The sequence below is a fragment of the Cryptomeria japonica genome, chromosome 9, assembly GCF_030272615.1.
Source record: "Cryptomeria japonica chromosome 9, Sugi_1.0, whole genome shotgun sequence".
NCBI lineage: Eukaryota > Viridiplantae > Streptophyta > Pinopsida > Cupressales > Cupressaceae > Cryptomeria > Cryptomeria japonica.
The window spans coordinates 546,518,264-546,536,310 of NC_081413.1; the positions used below are offsets into that span (position 1 = coordinate 546,518,264).

General features: G+C 38.5%; 1 protein-coding gene across 2 annotated transcripts in view; it reads right to left on the reverse strand.

The window, feature by feature from the left end:
• Window positions 1–2,183: 2,183 nt before the first annotated feature.
• LOC131060999 (chloroplastic lipocalin) overlaps window positions 2,184–18,047 on the reverse strand; it is a 60,238-nt gene continuing 44,374 nt past the window's right edge. For both annotated transcript variants that reach the window (XM_057994496.2, XM_057994497.2), the window contains one exon: window positions 2,184–2,775. In XM_057994496.2, coding sequence (XP_057850479.1) covers window positions 2,497–2,775 — 279 coding nt within the window. In that variant the 3' untranslated portion in view covers window positions 2,184–2,496. The remainder of the gene's footprint in view (window positions 2,776–18,047) is intronic.

The window sequence follows — 18,047 nt, forward strand, 5'->3', positions numbered from 1 at the left end:
TCCAAACGCTCTCTCCTACACAAACAACAACAAACCCTAATGTGACTAGCCATGATGATGAGGTTAATGTTGCATTGGTTTGGTCAATAGGTGGGAGGGAACAAGACTAAAGGGAAGCAAAGTGTAGCAACGGTATCATCTTTTGGCCCTCAACTATTAAGGGTGAATGTGCCAAAGGTCCCTAAGTTCACACCTAGCAAACCATGCAATTATGGGGATGCAAGGGATTTGTCTAATTAAGATAGTAAGTTGGGTTTGTTTTGGTTCATTCCTTGTGGCAATTGGTGGCTGAGTTGTGCGCAGAGCTTGGAACTGATGCAAAGGAGGCTTTGGTGTCCCAAATATGGCAGATGCCTACTGTCCCTTATTCTAATGAGTATCTTGTTTTGTCCTTGGGTTACTGATTTTTAAATGATGAATAAAAAAATTCAAGTCAAAGGGTTAATACATAGATTTAATGCTTTGTGGTCTCATTTCATTAATCTTCATGCATGGATAACCAAAACTTGGTTAGCAAAGCTAAAAGGAACAATATAAATTTATCATAATGCCTAAGGTTTTTTTGTTTTATTGTGTTAATTGGTGGAAGATAGATTGCACATTTTGGGATAAATCAATGCTCTTGATGAAACGATAAGTTCTAAAGTTAAATCCAACAACTAAGTTGTTCTCGATAATGTTGCTATAGATTCAATTTCCTTGTTTGTTGCTTCAGCTTTAAGTAGATGCTTGCTTCCAAGGGATAGGGAGATTTTTGGTACTTGTTCCTAAAACGAGTGATTTAATCCACACTAATTCAGCTAGGATTCAAGTTAAGTTTGATATTTCTGAAGTTTTTGCCTAAGAAATATGGTTGATACAGCATGTTAAGATAGTTGAATGAATTCACATGGATGCTGGTTGATACATGCAAACGTACCTTCACATTGTTTAGGTGTGCATGATTTTGAACCACAGACATCAACTTTAAGTGTACAGTTTGGGGCTAGTTATGTCAACAATATTGTGAAAAAGAAAGAGAGAAAATGATTAAACAAATTTTAGATTTGAAAAAAAGCTTCTCAGTTGTGAATCTTTCTTTCAGGGGATGTAATTAATTTTCTAGGGTTCGTTATTTTAGTAACAATACTGTGACAGGGTTTTCTGAAAAATGATTAAAAAATCTTTAGAATTGGAAAAAGCTTCTCAATTGTGGACCTGCCTTTCATGAGCTCCAATCAAATTTCTAAAAATTTATGTTTCATTGTCAAGGCACTCAAATCTAGTTTATTAAATTTAGCAAATCAAAACACTTTTGCTGCCATTAATTTTGTGAGTACAAAAATTTGTAGGGTATGTGATATAAATGTATTAAAGAGAAAACATCTTCTATTAGCTCATCTCCATAATAATGACATTAGGCTCAATTACATAAATATTTGCAGTCATAAATTAGACAATCAACGCAAGCTTCAAAAATTTATTACAAAGGTTAACGACCGTAGAAACAGCCTCGTATCTAAATGTATACGGTTTTATAGGCCACATAAACCAGTTTGAACTTAAGGCATCATTAACAATGATTGAGAAAGTATAGACGAACATTAAAAATAAGCAGCAAATTCAAATCCTGTTTTCACCTTTCAAGGAGAAAATCTAGAACATCTTAGTTGATCTTAAAGTCTCAGGTTCCTGTAAATAAAATTGCATATTGTCCACCGCACTACACATTGACTTGAACTGCAATTTCCCCTTTTTTAATCTTAACATATCAGAAGATGGAAGCAATGCTTTGAAAATACATAAAACTTAAAAGGATAACATGTAGAAAAATTTAAGATCAATTGTGTCTGCATTTTGCTCATGCCAAAACAACAAAGATATGGTGTACTCTTTGTTAACTGCACGTTGGGATAGTTTATATACAAGAAATTTGACAGCTTGGTTTCTTTAGCCATGATTCTCAATATATATTTCCAAAAATGAAATAGAATAAGAAATGAAAATAATATGATCTAAAACGTGTTATTTTTTCTCATGAAAGTAATTTTGATAATTGCAAGGCATTATGCAATTATCCACATGTTTATTATGAAGCATTGCACCTGAGAGAAGACAAACTCGTAATCTCAATTCTTATGGTGAAGTGTTTCTATTATAAAGCATATCAAATTCAAAGACAATTCAAAACATCATAGCAAGTGTTTTCCTTTTGAAAAATTACTTTGCTAATTTATCATGACATTGTCCTGCAATTTAATAATAATAACATTTGTGCAACTCCAAATACAATCTCTTAACTATCTTTCTAGAGTTGGAATTCATATTTGAATGCCTCTTAGGAATATTATGCTTATCATGTACTCTAACCCAAACGTATCATATGAGCTTCTACCGCATAGACTTTCTGCTTAACTTAGCATCAATTTGGCACTGTACAATGTACATAGTTTTTTTGTTCTTATAATCACCAATAATATAATCAACAAATATGGAAAAGAGACATGAAGTGGGAGTTTACTTAAAGTAAAGCTCAATGAGCTTTTTGAATGTTTCAAGTACACTAGTAAAAGGATCAAACTGTACGGCACGCTTCAAACCCAATTCAGGAAATTGATTTGTCAAAGCTTGTTGCATTCCTGGTTGAGACATCATCAGCGCTAATTGACTGGTCGGCATCACGTCACAATCTTGTGGAGTATCTTTTATGTCACTTGGATCGTACCCAAAACTTGACAAATAGGTTTTATAGTTCTCAATGAAATCTGGTCCTGGGTTAGGTGTCCGTGAGTAAATCTGAAAACATGATTAAATGGTTAATCAATTTTCTCTTCAAATTATCTTACAGATGAGTCTTATATTTTCAGAATGACAAATGAAAATATAGCAACAAAGACTAGAGGAATAGAGGCACTGTATTATCACCAAAAAATTGTCTACAAAGGTTAATAGATTTAAGATCAGCATATTAGTGTATCCTGTTATGTTCTTATGTCATGTAATAACTCTGAAGTAAAAATAATGGGGTTTTCTCTCAGGTTTCCACACTTTATTGTGCTAATATCAAGGACCATCTGTGTTGCATGGAAATGTATTTAGTGTCATATATGGATATGGATACAAAAACTTATCAGATACTAATATTGCTAATTTTCAAGACCATGTGATGCAGATATCACATTTACTTAAAAAACACATAATGTTAAATATATGTACACACAGACTATTTGCTTAAACCATAATAGCTTTCAATGTTTTCATTTTCAAATTTTATTCAGTTTTCGAATTTTTTTCTTATGATCATAAACCAGATATGGCTCTGGACAGCCTGGTACCATATCAGGGCTGTGTCATATTTGCATCTCACACATGGATATCTGTATCTGGGCAAGCAAGGATAGAGTTCAGTATCTGGCAATTTTGAAGATTATTTTGGATATTTTCATATCAAAAATTTCAGATTAAAAGAGAGATTAAATTAATTAGCCTAATTATGCCTAATCCTGTCTTATAAAAAGACAGGATTGTTGCATACCCTCTTATCCAAACAATGGGATATTTCTCTCAAAGCATGAAAAATTAGAAATATGTGTTCTTTGTGGCTGACGTGTACCAAAAGAAAGACCAGATCTCCATCAGATTTTTCTACTACTACTGTAATCCAGATTTTTCTCAAATCAGACTGTCTTCTCCTGCAGCTTCATCATGCTTTTGCCTGTCAGCCTCTGGTATTTTCTATTACATCAATCTTGATTTCTTTGAAATATGCAACCTATTCACCTATTGTGCCTAATCAATCAGCTTCAAGAGCAGTTGCCGTATGACGACGTTCACTTCATCAGTAAGTGAAATTGTTGAAATCAACTCTATTCGTGGCTTGGATAAACTTGGGGGTTCAAACTTCAAACTATGCCCCCAAGAAAATCCAACACAAAACTTATCTCAAGGGTCAAGAGTTATAAGCATATGTAAACAAGGATGACACACCACCAGAAGACACAATTGAGCTTAAAAGGAGAGGAAAATGAAGGGAAAGCATCCACAGTATCATAACTCTTACAGACAAATACAGATTCAATTACTACTATGCTGAAGAGGATGGACCAATAAAGCAGTAGAGCAAGTTCAAGGAGTTGTTCGGCATGAGCAATACTTCCCAGATTAATAACCTTGAGACTGACCTATGCACTCTCAAGCTTTGTTCATTGTGATATCATGGAAGAGTGGGTCTCCCAATTCAATAGGGTTCCTTTTAACATCAGTGCTGCCAAAGCCTGAGATAAGAAAGAACCTGAATACATCAGTATTCTTGACAACAGTCTCTCACCAAGTATGAGAACTTTGCATGTGAAAATCATATGTGTCATCTCTTCATCAATTCACCAAAGAAGCCATCCTTTTGAAGACGTCTGTCAAACACTCACACAAGTTCAAGCTACTCTATGAAATTTCGGTGAGTGGGTCCCTGCAAATCAATCTCAACAAATCAGACATTTTGATGACTTGTAAGCAAGAAATGAAGCTTCTATCAGAAGACAGTCAAAAAGAGGAAACCTATTGTGTCTATAGCAGAAAACCTAACCATGAAGAGAAAGATTGCTGAACCAAGAGCCAAGATCTGGAATATCATGCCAAGTAAACCAGTGGCAACAAGTTTCTAGTCAAAACTTGCCTTGCATCCTTCATCACACTTCTAGAGCACGGTGGAATGGCTCATAAACTCCACATGGTTCACTACAATTTGTAGCAAAATGGGACTGTAGAAAGAAAAAATTGTACCATCATGGAGACGGCATAATGTGTGATGCATGCCAAACCTCTGTTCCACTTCTAGGCCATTTTTGGGGACGGCAAGGGACGACACACACACACGCACACATTTATTCAATTTTGCTGAATGCAACACTTATCCCATGCATTTCAAGACTTCCCTATCATTATTCACTAAGGCAACCTCACCATCATCGAGGCACCTTAATCATGGCTTGTGTCTTGATCACCTCTCATCAAGCATTTTATCTCAATTGCTTGTTCATTACCTCTTGATTCCTCCTTGCCTCCCAGTACTAACCCGAGAAAGTCCGCATGTTCACTTGACTGCCTATCAACCCCAAGACTCATAGCTTGACCTGAGCCAGAAGCTGCACAGCATCCCCTCTCAAGCAAGAGGTTAATAGCTAAAGAAACTACTGCCAAGCTAGGCAACTAAACTAAGACAACTAACCTACGAGTAAAATATGGGGGTCCCCAATTGCAATGGGGCGATGTGTGAAAACGTCACAACAGGTACCTAACATGGTTTAGTAGCCGAGACCCATTTTGCATCTTTGCATAATAAGTGTACTCCCTTAGTTGCACTTAAGGAGGGGTGTTGGTGTAGTTAAGGTGTTGTACCTAGTGATAACCTCACCTAGGTCCTTATTACACATATCACTTAAGTTTACTTAGTGACCACTTTACACTTTAGGAGCATCTCCACTTTTGGTGGTTTTATAATGTTATCAATTATCCACCTTAAGTGGATCTTCCACCTTTCATGGTCTTATCACACTATCACTTTTCCACCTTATGTGGGTGGTAGGTTGTGCATTGCATAGCATGATGACACTTGGCAGCATCTTGTTTATTCACCTTGCCTATATATGCAAGGTTCAGTATGTACATTTTGATGTCCATTAGCAATATCATCATCTTGCATTATGATGCAATCTTCTTACCATTCTCTTGTGGAAGTTATTTTGGTCTTTCTTTGATTCTGGGGTGTTGTAGTCACCTAAAACTCTAACAATCAGCCCTACTCAAACTGGTTTTATAAAAGGTAAGTACATACTAGAAAATCTTTTAACAAGATGGGAAGCTATGGAGTGGGCAAGGGTTTCCAATCCACATATTGGTATTCTCTTAACTTGACTTTGAAAAGGCCTATGACAGGGTGGAATGGTCCTTTCTAATGATGACCCTTGAGGATTTTGGCTTTCCAAGATGTAATTGTCAAATGGTGAGTATAATATTAAATGATGCCATTGCACATGTAGATGCCAATAGATCATTATCTAATCAATTCCCTCTACAGAGGTCAATAAGGATGGTTGTCCTCTTGCTCCTGCCTTGTTTGTAATAGCCTCTGATGCTATATTGCACATCCTAAGAGACTCTTTTGTGTCACCTAAGGTAAGAGGTCTGTCCCACCCCAATGGTGATGACCTCATAAATATTCAGTTTGCAGATGATATACACTTTTTGTTAACCTTGACAAAAGAAATATTGGCAACCTTATGCAAAAACTAGAAATGTTTTGTGAGGCCTCCGATGCTAAATTACCCAAGATGAAATCTCTAATGCTTAGTTGGGACAACTGCCCCCCAGATTGGTTTAGCAAGTTTGGATTTCAATGAAGAGGTCCTAACAAACAAGTTAGATACCTAGGCATACCCTTTGCTGTAGATCCCCACTTAAAAATATGTGGGATTGGATGAAAGGAAAGATTAAAAACTGAGTTAGTGGAATAAAAAATACCTATCTTTGGCTGGAGGATTTCAAGTATGTCAAAAAATATTCTCATCCTATAGTATTTACTACTCCTCTATTTGGTTATTCAGCAATTACCAAATAAATGATATCCAAAAGAGAATCAGACAGTTCCTATGGTCCAATGGGAAAGTAAATAAGGAAAAGGCAAAAAGCATGTTGTTAAATGGGATTGGTGCTGCCTTGAAAAAACTGGAGGTTTAGAATTGAAGGACTTAAAAAAATATAGTATCTCTCTGGTTGGTAAATGGATCCTCGAAGCATTAGATGGAAATGAACCTTGGAAGATTCCTGTGAAGGACAATATTTCGTTAGCAGTTCTAAAACAAGCAAAATCTTGGAAGCAGATTCCTATCTATGACTTACCTTTTGGCAAATTTCTTGTTTCCCCTGCAGTATCTAATGTGTTTATAAGTATTTGAAAAGCATGGGAAATAATAAGAAAGAAGATTAAGAACTGTGACTTCATGGATCTGAACAGAGGTACCTTATACTCCTTTAGATCTACATGGTGGACTCTTACTAATAAAGGCAAACCACTAGCATTATTGCAAGGTTGCTCTACTATCGCCTGGCATTGAAAGGTATTATAAGTTTTAACAATATATTGTGCAACAATCAGTTAAACAATGGGCATATTTGAGTACTAAATACAATCTTTCTCCTTCCCATTGGAGAACCTACTCCGTCCTTAGGGAAGCTTGCAAACTTGATTCCCGGTGTGTTGTGAAAGTGACAGTGAATTGCTTGAGAAGCTCAATTGGGAGGATGGCACTAAACTAACCAGTATTACTCCCAAAACAACATACAAACATTGACTGACTCTCAAGATTTATCAAAGCATCTTAGTAACTGTTGGAACAATGAATTCTCTGGAAAACAGTGGTCTAAAGTCTTCAAGATCCTATGATCAAATATCTTAGAACCAGAAAAATCTTGCTTTAAATGAGTACTCATTCTGCAGAACCTTCCTCGTGCAATTTCCTCTTCCAATTTGTACCTGTGTTCTATTTGTAGGCAGCTTGAAAGCATAAAACACATTTTCTTTGACTGCATGTATGCAAAAGAGATATGGAACATGTTTTGCTCAAATCTTGGGAGGTGGGGGGATAAGGGTCGAGTCAAATGGCAAGAAATTCCCCTTGGATTTGTAAATAATTTAGATTATTATTGTAATTTATTTTGGCTTATCTTATCTTCTTATATTTTATGGGCTCTTTGGAAGGATAGAAATGAGGATATCTTCCAGGATACTAGGACAGTACTACTGGATCTAAGAAAAGACTCATGCTTCATAACATTTCTATGCAGGTCACAATCACTATGGCGATTTCAAAAGAGAAATTTTTGAAGCTGCTAAAGAAAAGAAGTGTAGAGGTCAACAAGGCTGAGATAAAGTATGGAAGGCATTGGCCCTTCAACAAAGGCTGATAATGTTCCCCTCACGAAGAGCCATGTTCCAAAAGAAATACAATAAGTATCCACCAGAGACATTGGAAAGAGACCTAAACTATCACATTGGACAAAGATTTCATGTGAATCAAGGGGAAGATCTTACTATTGAAGTGATGAGATACAATGATAATGTATCTACGATTGACCCTCCTGGGAATGATAATGACCAATATAGTGAGAGCAGGAATTTCTGAGTAACCAGTGGCTCTATAGTTTGTTGGCAAAAAGTTTATTCTACGATTTTTGTAATATACTTGGCTCAATAAGACAGTGAATTTTTATATATAAACTGGGCATATAAGAGCAGATATACTGTATATGTAGTTTTTGCTTAGCACTGTAGATCCTAATTCATGTTCCATGTTAAATACTTTTTGTTGTGGTTAATGTTGTGTAAGACAGGTAATGTTGTGTTTAATGTTGTGTCATTATTTTGTTAAAAATAATGGTATATGATGGGTTGAACAGCTAATTGTCTATTACTGGAAAAGACCCTGCATGATCTAGCAAATGCTCCTAAGACACTGATTTCCAGATCATTTTGACAGTGACCTTCCATGGTTATGTAATTGTATTTTGTAATCTATCTCTAATACAAAAAAAATGATAAATAAATATTTCTTTTCCTTTTCATTATTTTTAAGTAGTAAAAATGATTGTTTGATAGACACTTTCTATTATCAAGCATACAGTTGGAGGATTTTGTTGTCAAAACTTTAATTTAAAAAGATTGCAATAAGTAATAGCAATTTTGAGCTATGTTACCCCAAGTTTCTGAGATGGGGATAACAGGGGATAAGGGCATGTGTTTCTGGGACAGGGACAGGAAGGAGGCCATTTTTTAGGGGAAGAAAAGGGACAACCATTAAAAAATGGGGAAAACTTTAAAAAATATAAAAAAATTCAAATATTCATATGATAGCATTGATAAGGCAATCATCATACACATCATAAAATCTTAACACATTCTATTATTATATTAAAGTTCAATTGAGATTTATTTAGTTACTACAAATGATTACCACAAATTGAATGCCGTTTCTTTGTCTGGTCTGTATCAACCTTGTGCCCATTATTATTAATGTTGGAGAGCAAGTGATAAGCATTATTGCAAGAGGTATTCATTTGGCGTTTACCAATTTTTGAAACAAAGTGTCATTAGTTTTATCTTGTTGATTCTCATTCATGACACTATTTAGTATGTTAGTGAACCTTCACCATGCTAAGGGCTTTACATTGAAAGTAATTTTTTTTCAGATATTGTAGTCGCAAGTGCCTTGGTAGATATATGGAAAATGTAAAAGCAAAGACAAGCTTTTTAACAAATATCCCCCAAAAATGTAGTCTCATGGACTGCAATGATTACAGGATATGAACAGATTGGTGTACTTGATGAGGTTGTAAGGCTTTTTAGCAAAATGTCTCAAAGAAATGCAGTCTCATAGAATGCAATGATTGCGGGATATGCACAAAGGCTTTGAAAACATTCGAGCAAATGCAATTGTTAGGTGTAAAACCATCTCTACAACCTTTGTCAGCATTGTTCTAGTTTGTGCCGAAACTGGAGCTTTGGAACAGGGAACAAACATCCATCAAAGCATAATCAAAAAAAGATTTTTGGTCATATCTTGTGGTTGCAAGTGCCCTAGTAGACATTTATGCAAAAGTTTTGTATTTTTTTAAATGAAACATTTTGTTGTTGGGCCATAGGGTGTAATGTCCCCAATTTTTAGTGACAATTAATTAAATTGATTTTTATTAAGTTGTCAAAAAAAATAAAAGAAATATTCAAAAGATGACTTAATATTAATTAATTTAATTAAATAATAATAAAATAATAAGATATTATTATTTGTAACTTTATTAAATGAAGTTCTCCAAAATATGATTAATATTTTAGTCGGCCAAGTCGGCCTAATGTTCTAGATGCTTCTTGGAGTTCTTAATAAGGAGGCTGGATGGAGGAAGGAAGGCATGCTTGAATTTGATAAACGATTTAATATTTCTGGAGACGAAAACCTTCAGGAGTACAAAAAGGCTGGACGAAAACATAGTTCTTCCAAAGGGGTGGATTCGCTACGGAGTCTGCATCAGGTACAAATTTGTGAAGTCTCCTATGGAGACAAATTTGCAGTAATAAGATATTTGCAGGTCTGGTTTTTTGTATCATTCTAGAAATAAGATATTTTATTTCTAATGTTCTCGTTACCATCTGTTGAATACTGGCTTGAATTGAATATTGACTTCCTTCTTAAGATTGGTGCAAACTTGATATTTTATATTTGTCGTCAAATACAGAGTGGCAAATCAATATTTTAAAGCTGAGGCTTGATTTATATTATATTGTAAATTCGTAATTTTAAATAATTGGTGGAGGAGATAAATAAATTAAGATCAATTCAAATATTTTCTTCTGAGTACTTAATAAGTGGAGGGACCAACAGATTAATTCCTCTATAGTTATGCTTGAGATTTCTTTGTGTTATTGTTGTAGTCAATAAAGGAAGAACCGTGAATATGAACTTAGTATAAATATTCATCACTAACCTAAAGTTTAGCTAGACGGTGTATTTGTCTTGTGCGGGAAATGCTTGGATTTTGGATTAAGGTTCTGTACACGAATTGGTTGCGAGACAGCCCTCTCATAGCCGGACAGGGTGAAGATCGCAATTGATTTGGTGATTAATATATGGAGCTCGATCTCAATGTTTTTTCTGAATGTATGGACTGTCTATTGCCTGAAGTAATAAATGCATATTGAAGATTTCTATTAGGATATATATTTTTGCATCTGTCCACAAATTATTTAGTTTGATTTATGAACATTGAGTTTATCTAATCGTGTATTTGGAGATTCAATAATCACCTGTACAGGTAGGGGCATTTCATAGGGGATGGCTAGCCATCTCCAAGAGTCAAGACAATAGGGGTACGTCCAGGCATCCCCTATTTGTCCCAAAGATGGATAGCCATCCCAAGGCATTTCAAGTATCTGCTCAAATGTCCTCCCGACCTTTACTATTTGCAGTAGAGTTTTGGGGACGATGGGGGACATTTTTGACTTGTCCCAAAGTCCCCAGGACATTTCCAAGTGGGGGCAGCCACAATTTGGCCAGGGACACATCCACAAGTAACATAAATTTTGAGTCATTCATATAGTGCTTTTGTGTGTGAACACATTGAGTATGTAGGAAAACATAAACTCCATGAAGTGCAAAAGATTTTCACAGAAGTGAATGAATAATTTTATTTTTTGTTCCAAATGGCATTCAACTCCACCAAAAAGAATTGGAAAGAACTTATCTAGAAACCATTCAATTGGACGTCATTGATCCATCACTAGATTGGGTGACCGAGTCTATGGAGCCCAAATTTACAGCGGATGTTAATTAGTTGAATGCAGCAGAGTCAGCGGCAAAGGAAAATTCAGAGGCACAGATGAAAAGAGCGTCATACACCTCCAACTACTGTGAGGAGGTTAGCCAATTGGCTTTTGGCCAATTGACTGCTCTCCTACATGTTGATTTTTCCAATTCATGTTTTCCATTCCATTAACATATGCTTTATTAGATTTTCAGTCCTGCATGTTGATTTTTTCAAGTCATGTTTTTCATTCCATTAACATATGATTATAGATTTTTAGCATGTTTCAAGAACTTTTAATGCAAAGAAAATATTTTTTGCTTAATATGCAGTTGTGTATCTGAGTTACATTACAAGCATTTATTTATGTTTAATACCTCTTTGAAGTTATATTCATGTGGCATGAAAAAATAAAAAAAAATCTGCAATTATTCTGTGACTCGTCAATTTCCCAAGTCTTGACATTAAGTTCAATTCAAGCCTGAGGCAGTTTTGCAAGGCCTTGCAATGTTTACACCTATTTTGAGTCTAGATTCTATGGTTAGATGTGATCCATAGTACCATAGAACCCACCAAAATACCAAATTCTAAAAATCAATTTGATGATAGCTTGGGGTCAATCATAAACCCTTTCTAAGATAAATTGGTAAGTTAAGGAAGAAGCGTGAAAATCCCCAGCTTTTAGCACTGATTAGAGATGTCTTTATTGGTTCATTGATGACTTGAGCTCCTTTCCCTAATTCCAGTTCGTTAGGCCAAGGAAAAGCTGAACTGCAGATTGTAAAGGAAACCAACTACCAGGAAAGCAGACTCAATAGAGAGGCAGTTACGAGAGCTGATTACAAAGATAGTCTGGTTATGGTGCACTGTCACATTTCTACAAGGACCTACAAAAGACAGAAACAAAAGAAATTTGATGAACTTAGACAAATTTGGTTAATTATGATAAAAGAACTTAATTTCTAATGATTTTGGGTTTGTTGTGGTTTGTTGGCGGTAATATTGTACTGGAATAAACAGTAATTAATTAGGTAGTACTTTACTTTGTTAGTAATGTAACTGAGGGATGTTATTTACGGGTGCGATGGTTGTCCCTTGCATCCCCTCGGTACCTTTATATACCATGGAAGGTAACTTGTAAAAGGACATGATTATGAATGGAAATAGTATCTTCTCTGTTTACTTGACATTATCATCTGGTATCTATGGCATTATTGTTTCTCATAAGCATTTAGTCTGTATGTTTTAAACTGTTCACCTAGAGGGTAAACATTTGGCGCCATTGCCGAATTGAACTTGGAATGATGGGAACCCACTACAGGGCACGACGATAATGGGGCAACCAGTGAGTGAGGGAACCAGCAGAAATCCCGCGGAAGAGCTGTTGGAGTTGTTTGAAGGAGAGGGAGCATTAACAAGGGATTTCACTTGCATTCTCCAGGCATCCATCGAAACGTACGTACGGAGGGAGGCCACGACCGAGGACGTCCTTGAGAGCGCAGTGTGGAGTGCCCTTGGCATAAGTCCCGCCGTAAATCGGTTGATGAACAACTTGCCAAACTTGTTGGCACAAGCGTTCCTTGCTCTCCAAACTCGTCGGGAAGAAACCTACCGAGAGACCCGTCGACAGCAAATTCTGCAGCAAATTGAAGAAAGGAGTCGTCGAGAGGAGGAGGAACGTGACGAAAGTCGTCAACGAACCTTCAACCCCACAGAAAGAAGGAATTGATGCCCGTGACGCTAAATAAGGATAGAAACCGTGTGCCGAGGGAGGAAGAAGACATGCACGAGGCAGCAGCAAGGACATTGAGGTTAGAACAACAAGCAGAACGTCAGCGACGACTGAAGAAACTTGCTGAAGAAAACACAACTGGCAATGATGGCTCGGGTGCTGAGGACCAAGTTTCCATACTAATAGAAACCACTAGGAAACGGTTGGGGGACCTTTACCTAACATTGGAAGAGATTGGTGACGAGAGTACGGTAGAGCCGTACACACCATACAGAGGTGCTGAGACTAGGAGGGAAGAGGAGACAGAGACCGAGAACAGAGAGGCGGAGGATACCGATGCGACCGAAGGTGTCAGGAGGACTCAAGGTCATGGTAGTAGAAGTAATCTGTTCGGTGCAGACTCATCACACCCTGGTAGTCAAAGCAACTTGGTGGGACCCAACAGACCAAATCTCGGTGGAGTACCTTCAGGAGGACCAGTGTTTGGAGGAGGAGTTCCTGGAGGGTCAAGTTCGAGTTCCAGAGGGCAAACCGGGCCGCCGCCAAGGAACGTAATGGCGAATCGACAAAAATTGTCGAAGTTCACCAAAGATGGGAAAGAAGACCCCGTACGGCATTGCCATACATGTGAGACAATTTGGTCAGCCAATGGCATGGCTGACAGGGCGGAATGGGTGGTGCAATTCCCCGCCACCCTACAAGGAGTAGCCATCGATTGGTACTTGGATGCTGATAAAACCAAACTCACAACTTGGGATGAATTGCACAAAGCCTTCGAAACAGAGTTTCGACTCCTCAGAGATGATAATGAAATCGTAGCAGAAATCCTAAGCACCAAGCAAGGGAAAAGTGAGACCATTTGAGCATATAGCCGACACCTGAAAGAATTGCTTGGAAGAATGGATAACCAACCTGGCAATGGGTTGAAGAAAAGGTGGTTTGTGGAGGGTTTAAAGTCATCACTCAGAAGGAAAATGAAAATTGTACCCCCCACATCCTATGAAGATGCCTATAATCGGGCAATGGATTTGGAGAGTGAAGGGAAGACATCCAGGAAAAAGAAAGACAAATCCTCTAGAGAGGAGGACTCCTCCGACGGAAGTAGCAGTGACGAGGGGTCGAGTAAAAAAGATGCAAGCCCTTCAGAAGGATATGCATTGCATGATGAAGGAATTCAAAAGCATGAAGGGAAGCACAAGCAAAAATGAGGAAGTGTGGTGCGCAGAATGTAAGGAGGAAGGTCACACAAAAGGCTCCTGTCCAAAAAAAGCCTTCTGCGATATTTGCCAAGTGTTGGGACACTCCACCAAAGAATGTCCCTACAACGGGAAAACCAAGTGCTCTTCACCCATGTGCAGCTGTCAGTGACAACAGGCACATCGCAGCCTCAAGCCAACACCACGGCATCATCTAGCGGTTATAGAGGTAACCGAAGGGGAGGAAGAAGCAACAATAATAATAGCAATAACCGGAGTCGAATGCAGTATGATGCCAAGGGACGGTCGATGATTCAGTGTCGAGCATGCAACCAGTGGGGACACTTTGCGCGGGATTGCCAGAAAGAGGAGACACTGCAACACTTGTGCAGATGGTGTGGTCCTGGCGACCACAATAAGACAAATTGCCCCAAGCCAGGGGTTAATCTTCTCAATATTGAGAAGACTGGTGATAAAGAAATACTGGCAATCACTCGTGCTCAGACCAAAACGACCACTTATCCCGGCCCCCGTACGGAGAAGGAGAGATTACAGGAGGCAAAAGCGAACATTGAGCGCGAGATGACGGCAAAACGACAGAACAATGCAAAGGTGGTGAGTACATCATCCTGTACTGAAGCTGAAAATAACATAATTGGGCAAGTCTTGCAGATGGAGGTGCCAATAAGGGTGAAATACCTTCTAGACACAATGCCACAGCTGAGAACTGCCATTTTCAGTTTCGTACAAACCACTACACACGCACCTTCGGGTGTGACACGGGCGGAAGTTCCGGTGTTGGCCTTAAATAGTGGTCGGCATCCTGCGGTAGTGGAAATGGGAATCCTCGAGGCTATCCTCAAGGACACCATCGTGGATGGAGGTTCTGGGGTGAATGTGCTGCCAGAGGATACATGGAAGAAGATGGGGAAGCCAACACTATGGCCACTCACATTCAACTTGGTGGGAGCAGACCAATACGACATCAAACCACTCGGCACCCTGATGGCCCAGCCGGTGACTATTGGCACACAACCCTTCCTACTGGATTTTGTGGTAATCCCACTTAAGAAGAAGGGGTATGACGCCATTTTAGGTAAAGGGTGGCTGGTTACAACAAAGGTGAACCACAACTGGAAGAAGAACACCCTTTCCATGGAGAAAGGGGGGTGGAAGTACATCATTGACCTAAGGACCCAGGTTGTCAGTGAGGAGCTTGCATCATCTGACTCGGATTCAGAGGACTCAAACAGATGGGAGTGGGATTCCTATGAAGGTAAAGACGAGAGGGAACCAAACGATGAAGGAGTGCTTGAACTTGATGGTTGTTCAAAAGATGACATTTGCTCATTGAATGGACTCTTCCACTGGCAAATGGAAGACCATGAAGTGTTTCACTCTGCTTGTCACATGCTGCAAATTGAGGATGAGCCAAGCGAGAAGGAGGAGTTCCCGCCAGAATACACGAAGTATAAGGAGGGAGACACCAAAGTAAATGATGTTCCAGCATATGAATTTTCAAAGGGCAAACCAATGCGGTACGAAGACCCCACCATGAAGGAGACGAACTTAGGAGTGAAAGATCCCTGATGGATCTCTTCTGCTAATCTGCTGTAATTTTTATTATTTTAAATTGATTTTTCCCATTTATTAATATTTTCTTTCAAAAATAGACAAAAGTTGCAGAAGGGTTGGATTCTTTTTGTGTTTTGATGATTTTTCAACAAGTAATAAATGAAGTACAAGTACATGAACAAAGTACTGAAAATGAAGTTCATATACAGCCAAAACAAATTCGATTCAAGGCAGATTTCTGAATATAAAATCAAATATTTGACCAGATGAAGATTTCCAATAATTTCAGGAAGATTACAATCAGGAATGAACCCAACCTGGATGCTAAAAGAGTAATATAACCAGGAATGAAGCTGCGGCAAGATTCCAGCCCTCCAAGTGCTGCACGTAGGAAGGAAAGTGGCTGCCAAGTACACCCAACTGGATAGAAACCCCCAAACCCCACGCTGAACTTTGTCAGAATCACTGAAACCTCCAAAAAGTGTGTCGTACAATCTCCAAGATGCTAATAACTGCAAGCAAATCCAAACCACTATATTGGGGGCTACGTCCCAAACAGGCAAGGCATTGGGGTTGGCGTTCCAGATGCTGAAAAGCTCTTCCAGAGCCAAAATCTCAAATCCAAGATGTAAAATGTGTAGAAGATACCCAAGAATTAGGTCTCAACTTCCTTATAACACCTTCCCACTTAGCTCGAACCCTAAAAGTGACTCAATGTGGCGTTTAGGGTTAAAATGTTATATTTCTCATTTTAAGTTGCCAAGTGCATAGAAAATGACCCTTTTTCAAATATAAAGAAATCCGTTCATCGAAAGGATCTGAGTCAAGAGAGAAATATTTAGAAAAGTCCAAGACCTTTCCAACGAGCTATTACACCAAGAGATACGCATCCAGATGAGGCCAAAAACCCCTTATTACTCCAAAATGGCTATAAACATAGCCTTATTTAAATAATAAACGCTAACTTAGGAAATATTAAAAATATAATCCAAATAGCTGCAAAATGCTCAAATGACACCACAAACCAGAAAGTCAACCTGCCACCTGTCTGTGATTGAAGTCGGAAATCAAGGATCCACTGGCAATCTCATCCCTAAAATCTAGGGATGCTCCTAGAAACTGGGAAACAAACCCAAATCCTCTGAAACTGAACCCAAGGAATAATCTCAAGGAGACCCAACCCTAGGTGTGGTCATAACCTCCTAAATAGTAGGGATATCCTCCATAAACGTAGGAACTGCCTCCTAAAAATAAGGAACTGCTCCAAACTGATCAACTACTGCCAGATCACCAAGTCCCAAACACTGTATAACCACACTGAGTCTCTATCCATCACTATTAGCCTACAAGACCCCATAATAAGCTAACTCACATGTCTCTGCTAGACAGAGCTAAAGAAGGGACCTGACAGTCCTCCCCTCTCGAAGATGCTTGCCCACAAGCAACTGTAATGCTGGATGTTGTAAAATGGCCTCACCCTCCCAAGTGGCATCCTCTATGGGAAGATCTCTCCAACGTACCAAATACTCACGAATCACCCTGCTTCTCAACCGTCGTTCCCTCACCTCAAGAATCTCCTCAGGAACCAAAGTCAATTTACCTTCCTCATCCATGGGAGGCAAATCGGGTGAAACTGTAATATGTTGTCCAAGGGCCTTTTACAGGCAAGATACATGAAACACATAATGAATTTTACTGCCTGGTGGTAACTCAACCTCATAAGCAACCTCTCCAACTCGCTTGAGTACCCTGTATGGTCCATAAAAACGTGGTTTGAGCTTCTCAGCTCCCCCCCCTTTAAGGGTGCTTTGCCGGTATGGCTGTAAACGCAAGAAAACCATGTCATCCACCTCAAATGCTCTCTCAATCCTATGCCGATCAGCGTATATCTTTTGCTGATTCTGTGCATGCTGTAAATTCTCCCTGAGAGATCTCATGATATCCTAGTTCTCCTGTAACCAATCCTGAGCCAAAGGAACTCTACTGTCACTCAGAGCTAAATCAATGAAGGATAATGCCTCATAGCCGTAGAGAGCTCTGAAAGGCGTCATACCAATGGACATATGGTGCATAGTATTATAACAATACTCGCCCAAATACAACCAACGTACCCATGCTTTCTGCTGCCCTGACACATAGTTACGCAAATATCCCTCAACCCACTTATTGACTATTTCGGTATGTCCATCTGTTTGAGGGTGGTAACTAGTACTAGGTGT